This window comes from Brassica oleracea, chromosome C3 (genome assembly GCF_000695525.1).
Source record: "Brassica oleracea var. oleracea cultivar TO1000 chromosome C3, BOL, whole genome shotgun sequence".
Taxonomy (NCBI): domain Eukaryota; kingdom Viridiplantae; phylum Streptophyta; class Magnoliopsida; order Brassicales; family Brassicaceae; genus Brassica; species Brassica oleracea.
In genome coordinates, this window is record NC_027750.1 from 19,952,453 (window position 1) to 19,960,488 (window position 8,036).

The 8,036-nt window shown below is 38.3% G+C and overlaps 2 protein-coding genes across 2 annotated transcripts; one reads left to right on the forward strand and one right to left on the reverse strand.

Annotated features, from left to right (window-relative positions):
- Positions 1-1,625: 1,625 nt before the first annotated feature.
- Positions 1,626-2,712, forward strand: LOC106335447. Its single transcript, XM_013773969.1, has 3 exons — positions 1,626-1,976; positions 2,056-2,079; positions 2,175-2,712. Exons 1-3 carry the CDS (start codon positions 1,790-1,792, stop codon positions 2,501-2,503), a joined length of 540 nt encoding a protein of 179 aa, XP_013629423.1. The 5' UTR covers positions 1,626-1,789; the 3' UTR covers positions 2,504-2,712.
- On the reverse strand, positions 2,469-7,389 carry LOC106335446 (leucine--tRNA ligase, chloroplastic/mitochondrial). The gene is made up of 19 exons (XM_013773967.1): positions 6,968-7,389; positions 6,694-6,838; positions 6,561-6,617; positions 6,065-6,184; positions 5,872-5,976; positions 5,537-5,760; positions 5,390-5,456; positions 5,167-5,321; positions 4,830-5,085; positions 4,554-4,748; positions 4,405-4,484; positions 4,202-4,264; positions 4,046-4,127; positions 3,780-3,959; positions 3,517-3,689; positions 3,263-3,440; positions 3,109-3,186; positions 2,903-3,034; positions 2,469-2,831 (listed from the first exon to the last, which is right to left on the reverse strand). The coding sequence occupies exons 1-19, from the start codon at positions 7,306-7,308 to the stop codon at positions 2,589-2,591; spliced, it is 2,874 nt and encodes a 957-aa protein (XP_013629421.1). The 5' UTR covers positions 7,309-7,389; the 3' UTR covers positions 2,469-2,588.
- Positions 7,390-8,036: the final 647 nt, after the last annotated feature.

An 8,036-nucleotide genomic window follows, 5' to 3' on the forward strand; every position in this document is an offset into this window, starting at 1 on the left:
AATAAACAGAATATGAGGCGGCTCGGCCGACCAATAAATAATAAACAGAATATGAGGCGGCTCGGCCGACCAATAAATAATAAACAGAATATGAGGCGGCTCTGCCGACCAATAAATAAATTAAATTACTAGTAAATAATATATGCGGTATTCCGGCCATTATAACATGATATAAAAAATAGTAGAGGCGGTATACCGACCATTATAACAGGGTATAAATGATACAAATAAATTTTACCGAATCGCAGAGTGATCGTGCTGATAACGTGTTATAAAAGAACTGAAATTTTATTATATCGCAGGAATTTAAATAAGGGCAAAATTTTATACTCGTACGAAGAAGATAACACTGATAAGAAGAGAGGATGTGTTATTAAAGGAGAAAGGATGGTGTAATCGTGTTTTTACAAATGATCGAAAACTCCGTATTTATAGAAGAAAAATTACTGTGCAAATAGTAATAGTGAAACCCATATCTTTAATTATTTCAACATTTTCGGCGTTGGAAATGTCTGACTTTCATAACAATAATTTCCTTTTGCCAAACAGGAAAAGAAACCGTTAGTTTTCACTTTTACACTCATTCTTTTTTCTTATAACCAGTGAATTTCAGATTGAGCTCCAAACTAATATCCACTAATTATCTAATAGTACTAGTTCCTTTTACTCCCACTTTTTGTTTTGTTTTGTGTATCTACACAATTAAAGAAAACTTGTCAACTAACAATCAGGGGGAGGGGGATCCTGTTTGAAGAAACCTCACAATACTAAAAGTGCGTACCACAAAGATACGAGGTTATGCTCTAAGATTTCAAAGAGAGAATCCATTCGTGGGCTATATCTTTCGTTAGGAATTTTTTTTTTTATCATCTAATAGATTAATATCAGCTTGAACAAAGTATTACACAAAGCCGGCAAAGGTTTGCAATCTTTCTGGAGCCAAACGCCAGCAAAGTGATATACACCATCTAGAGTCTCGGTTTAGTACATACACTAAAACATAAACTAGATAAAAGGAGGCAGGCAAAGTTGATTAGGAACATAGAGAAATAAACGATACACTTGAAGAATGGAGAAGCAGAACGGAGCCGGAAACGGAGATGAGTGAGAAAGTGATGCAAGCCTAATTATTTAAGTTCGAAGATGACCTCCTAAAATAGTTTCACCAGTGAAACACGTTCAAGTACCAAAACACGTTCAAATACCAACCATAAAATCGCTTCAACACAAGAAGCCACGAGAGAAACGATTTTAATAGTATAGAGATAAAAAAAGTTGAACATGATATCATTTAACAACAAGAAGGTTTCGTCTAGTGTCTGCTCTTGTTATGCTTGTTCAGTTGTTCCTATGCTACATATATTAGTGATTTATTAATCCCTTGACTATAACTCTACCAAAATGCTGTCAGAAATAACTATGCTATTCAGTTTGTTATCTATATTTAAGATAACTGATTATTCTACAAAAACTTGTTTGTACTGGTTGAACTGGGAGAACCATAACGTTCTTCGTAAATCATACTTCACATTATGTGTTGAAATTTCTTAGCAAGGAAATGAAGCAGATCAAATAATGTAACTATACACAAGTTAAAACTGTCATGGTTTATCATTCACTTTGATACATATATACTTTTTAGTAAAATACATCATTTATAACGGCTAAAAATAGGAACCAACAATACAAGAAGTTAGGAAGGATCAAATACTTGTGTGAGATTTCAAGGAGATCAGTTACTGGAGAATCTCCTCAGATTCATAAAAAGCTTTTATTTGCAGAGAGAGAGATGATCAGAAGGCAGAAGAAGACGGCCAAGGTGGTTACAGGGGTAATGGGACTCTGCATCCTTGCTTACATTGCAGTACCGTCTTTGCATTGGCATCTCAACGAGACCATTGAAGACTCTCTACATTCCTCTTGTCCTCCTTGTGTATGTGACTGTTCTTCTCAGCCTCTCCTCTCCATCCCTGACGGTAATCATCGTTCTTTCTTCTTTTGCAAGTGATAAAATTCAATTATTGATGTGTGTGATTCACATTGTTTCTTCTGCAGGATTGAGCAATCATAGCTTCTTGGGTGAGTGTTATTATTTCATAGCAATACCTTTTATAGTTAGTAAGAACGCTAAAACTTGGCAGACTTCATATGTTGGTTCTTGTTTCATTGTCAAGATTGTATGAGACGTGAGGAAGGGAGTGAAGAGAGCGAGAGTAGTTTCACAGAGATGGTAGCTGAAGAGCTGAAGCTAAGAGAAGCACAAGCTCAAGAAGACAAATGGCGTGCAGACAGGTTGCTGCTAGATGCTAAGAAAGCAGCATCTCAGTATCAGAAAGAAGCTGATAAGTGCAGCATGGGGATGGAGACGTGTGAGCTAGCAAGAGAGAAATCAGAGGCGACTCTAGACGAACAGAGAAGACTGTCTTACATGTGGGAGCTTCGAGCTCGGCAAAATGGATGGAAAGAAGTAACCAACGTTGTTGTTTCCTCTGATAATCTATAAAGAATCAGTCAAATCTTTTATTGTTTCCAACATATCTGAAACTCTTCAATAGAGATATTGAGTTAGGACAAGGTGAAATGTTTGTCTACTTTGTAGTGACCTTGACATTAGTCTTGTCTAGGATAACGTTGAGGATCTTCCCAGGTACATAGATCCTCTTCTTGATCGATTGTCCGTCTAGATATTTCTCAAGTTTCTTGTCCTGTGAAGCTAGAGCAAAAGCATCATCTTCAGAACATCCTTCTTCAACCTCAATGGTGCCTCTTGTCTTCCCATTTATCTGAACCGGAAGAACAATAGTTGTGTCCTTCAAGTAATCCGGATTTGCCTGCATAATGACCAAAATACTCAATACAGTTAAACACTCTCCTCTGTTGTGTTTATATGTTGGATGTGTACCTTAGGGAAGCTTTCATAGGCCAGAGAACTCGAATGGCCTAACCGTGACCAAAGCTCTTCCGCCATGTGTGGCGCATAAGGTGAGAGCAAAAGAACAAAAGGCTCAATGATTCCTCTAGGTTGATTATTCCACTGTTTAATGAGAAGAAACAAGAGCAAGGATCAGTGCTTGAAACTGACTTGTATAAGAGTTCTTGAGATCAAACCTTATAAGCTGCATTAACAAACTCCATCATCCCTGAAATTCCAGTGTTGAATCTTGTACTCTCAATTTCCTCTGTCACCTACAAAGTTTACACATCTATCTTAAGTAGGAAGTAATCAAACCACTCAGAGATAACACTGGGGGTATGAAATGACCTTAGCTATGCATTTATGGAGAGAACGGAGTTGTTCAAGGGTCGGTTCATCATCAGTCACTACAGTGCCATCTTTGAAAGATCCATCAGATAGAGGCGAACCGATGACTAGTCTCCATGTTCTTGCCAAGAAACGGTGCACGCCTTCGATCCCACTTGTGTTCCAAGTCTTTGAATCCCTAGTAGAAGCAAATGCAGCAAATGTAAACGCAAGAGAAAACGTTATAATACAACATGTGGGATGTGAAGTTTTACCTAAAAGGTCCCATGAACATTTCATACAAACGTAGAGAATCTGCACCATACTCTGACACAACATCATCAGGATTCACTACATTTCCTCTGCTTTTGCTCATTTTATAAGCACGTGGAATCAAACGAATGCTAGGGTCTTCTTTCAGAACAAAATGATCTCCAGACTTCATAACCTATATATACCATTAAAGATCATAATACAACTCCTGAGAGTCAAAACCAGTTTTAGTTACTGAATGAGAAGAGAAGAAGAAGATTCATACTTTATCGTCAGGGATTGTCACTTGTTGATACTCATTTAACCGTTCTTCAGTATGTGCAGATACATAGCTTCCTTCTTGGTCTTTCCAAGCTGTATACTGGACCTCCCCAAGGATGATTCCTTGGTTTATAACACACTTGAAGGGCTCTTTCGTCGACACAACACCAATGTCATAAAGTACCTGCGATGATGCAGTAAACAGGATTTGCAGTGTTGAGCAATAGAAAGCTAAAAGAAAGAGAGTTTTTTTTTTCAAAAGACACATACCTTGTGCCAAAACCTAGAGTATAGTAAGTGTAAAACTGCATGTTCAGCACCACCGACGTACACATCTACTGGGCTCCAGTATCTGCCACATGTATAGCAACACTCATAAGAAGAATCTTCCCAAAAGTAACAAAGCTTTACTTAAATGGTTCTCACTTTTCTTTTTCCTTGTCAACTAATGCTTCAGGGTTTTTTGGGTCCATGAATCTCAGATAGTACCTGGAGATTAAAAAAAGACTATCATGAATACAATATAGCAGAAATCACTCAACTTTTGTTTAGTTTCTCACTACATAACTCAACATCCTTCAACACACCAGTAACATTGTAAAGAGTATAGCTTATAAATAGATATTTACCAGCAAGAGCCAGCCCATTGTGGCATAGTGCTTGTTTCTCTTTTGGCAGGCTTCCCTGTTGCAGGATCTACAGTGTTCACCTGCAAAATCATCAATCATAAACAAAAATGTCCATCTCCATCTTTAAATATCCAAAAAGCAAAGCATACCCATGAAACTGCTTTTGACAGTGGTGGTTCCCCTGTTCCAGTGGGAGTGAAATCATTCAACTCAGGTAAAGTGAGTGGCAGTTCAGATTCAGAAACCGCAATAGTTTCACCAGACTCATCCAAAATTAAGATAGGGATAGGTTCTCCCCAGTAACGCTGCCTTGCAAATAGCCAATCCCTCAACTTGTAGTTTACCTGCCAATAAGAAAAACCTTTAAAAGTAAGAAACAAAAGAGCTAAAGTTTTACATAGTAAGAGAAGACATGAGGATGAAACCTTTTTCTTTCCATTGCCGGTTCTCTCAGCCCATTCAATAACTTTCAAAGCAGCTTCTTTGCTAGATAGTTGATTAATGTCAAGTCCTGTTTCCACACTTGATGAGTTTTCAATTATCCCCACTCCTGGATAAACCTCATCACTTGAACTTGCCTCGTTCCTCACCACCCACTTGATGGGAATGTTATACTTCAACGCAAACTCGTTATCACGAGTATCATGAGCTGGCACAGCCATGATTGCTCCGGTTCCATAGCTGCCACATATAACAAAGTTCTCTGTCACACACACAAATGCAATTCAAAAGCAAATGTAAAATGTTAAAAGCTGAAGTTACCTTGCTAGAACATAATCAGCTACCCAAATGGGAATAGCCTCCCCATTAGCTGGATTTTTCGTGTAACATCCAGTGAACACGCCTGTCTTTTCCTTCTGAAGTTCTGTTCTCTCAAGATCACTTTTCCTTGATGCAAAATCTTTGTATTCCTCAACCTGCAACCATAAGCAAGGACTCAATGTAGGACTCATGTAATGGAAAGAGAAGAAGTAATAAAACTTACTTGTTGTTTCTGTTCTAGTGTTACAAAGTAAGACAATAAATGATGCTCTGGTGCCACAACCATGTAACTGCAAAAACGAAGAAGGGAACATATAAAGCCAAGCAAGAATCACAATTTAGATTTTGAATCATAAAGTTTGAATCATACGTTGCTCCAAAAAGGGTATCTGGTCGGGTGGTGTAAACTGTAATCCCTTTGTCAGTTTCTTGGCCTTCACCATCAAGAACTGTAAAATCCAGTTCAGCTCCTTCAGATCTTCCTATCCAGTTTCTCTGCATTTCCTTTATACTTTCAGGCCACTCAAGCTCGTCCAGATCCTCCAGAAGACGATCAGCGTAGGCAGTGATCTTCAGCATCCATTGCCTCATGGGCTGCTTGGTAATAAACAATGTCACTGTAAAATCCATGAGAAGTTTCAAAACAGAGGAAAAGAACAATGTCACTGTAATAGTACTCCTAGAACAGTAAAGGATATTTATTACCTTTCTTATAACCGGGTGGCCGCCACGCTCACTAACCCCATCCACCACTTCCTCATTGGCCAAAACAGTTCCAAGAGCCGGGCACCAATTTACAGGTACTTCAGCCTGAAGTTATTACAGCTCTTTCAATAACTTTTCTATAAACATTTGCACAATTTTAAAAAATTGTGAACTTGAGGATGACTTTCTTGACCTGATATGCCAAACCTCTCTTATAAAGCTGAAGAAAGATCCACTGTGTCCATTTATAATAGTCTGGCTCTGTTGTAGAAAGTTCACGGTCCCAGTCATATGAAAATCCCAGCGATTTGAGCTGCAACCAAAACAAATGGAAACACAATTAGGAAACAAGTGGTCTACGGATCTTACTATCATTATAAACCTACGCAAATAGCAGGGCCGGTACTGGATAAAGCAAAATGAAACATTCGCTTCAAGCCCCTAAATTTTTTGAAGAAAATTACATAAATTTAAGCCCCCAAATTTGTAGAAATTTTTTTAAAAATCAAAATTTTTTTACTAAATCGCCTACAACACCTAAAATCTCAACGGGGCAAACAGCCATCTAAACAATAATAAAGACCTTCTTGGATATAAGTAAGCAGACAAGCTTAATATTCAACCAAACCAACTAATATCAAAATACTGAGTTTTCTAGGTTAGTGTTAAGTTGAAAGCAATGCACCTACCTGCAAACGAAAGCGGTCAATGTTCTTCAATGTTGTAGTTTTCGGATGAGTTCCTGTCTGCAATGTAGATTACATATGTTCGGTAAGGACTTAAAAAGGCTTATCCACAATGATAGTAATCTAGAAAATGGACCTCAATAGCATATTGTTCAGCAGGCAAACCAAAAGCATCCCAACCCATAGGATGCAAAACATTGTAACCTTGCATACGCCTAAGCCTCGTTAGAATATCAGTTGCTGTGTAGCCCAGTGGATGCCCCACGTGTAACCCTGCTCCACTGAAGACAAGAACCCACAAACAAAAACCTCATGTTTAACCACAAAGCTCATACCTTTAAGCTGAATTAGCCTCTCACTCAGTCAAAAGTTGTGAACTTTATAGATCACTAGTGATAGAAAGAATATACCTTGGATAAGGAAACATGTCGAGGACGTAGAACTTGGGTTTGGAAGTGTCGACATCGTCTGGTGTCCGGAAAGTACGGTTGTCTTCCCAGTAACGTTGCCACTTGGGCTCAATTTCGTGAAACGGATAGACCCTTTTCGCCGTTTCCGTCGCCGGACTTTCGTTTTTGAGGTTACACTGAGTCTTCTTCTTCGCCGAGCTCCTGACTCTGGCGTGATGAGAGCGACGCCGTTGGAATGGGAGACTGGGAAAGGGATGATTTGGAGAGACTTTGGGACAAATATGAAGGCAACAGGGTGACACCACAAATGGGTCTGAACGAAATTGATGAGAGCTCATCATTGTCTATGTCGTCTCTCTTTGTGGCTTTTCCTGCGCCGGAGACGAATGGATAATTAGATAAGTGTTCTCTTTGAACACCACTTGAGGCGATGGTTACTCGGACGACGCCGTTTTCTATATTTTGAAGTTGTGTGTCGGGGTTCTTACGTCGTCGTTTTCCGTTTTTTCCTTTTAGTTGTTTGTTGTTCTAACGATTATCTCTATTTTTTTTTTTTTGGTCTATGAAGCATAATATGTCACATTGATAAATTTTGCGGATCTATTAAACATGTAGATTATTTTCTAGTTTGGGTTTTAGTTTAACATAAGAATAACTTGCGCTCATATGAGGCCTATTCTGCAAAAAGAAAAAAAAAAAGCATTATGAACTCTTCGTCGTGCTTTTACATTGGAAACGTTTCCATATTCTTTTTTTTTTTGTCAACGAAACGTTCCATATTCGAAACTAAACAAGTTACGATGTAAGAATTTACTTATTATTGTGGTTTAGGTTCATTGACGCTCTCTCTCTTTATAGTTTTACACCTATATCATTAAATGAATTTTCAGATTCACGAGAAACTGGGAATCTCAACAGCCCGTCCCATTGCTAGTTAACTCAGAGTTTAGCCTCTATAAATAGTCCCCTCGATACTTCCTTTCTGTTATATCATTCTAAAAACTTATTAACGACAGGTTCAAGAAGAAAAAGAAGAAAGAATGTGGTGGATGAATGTTTTCAGGTTCAT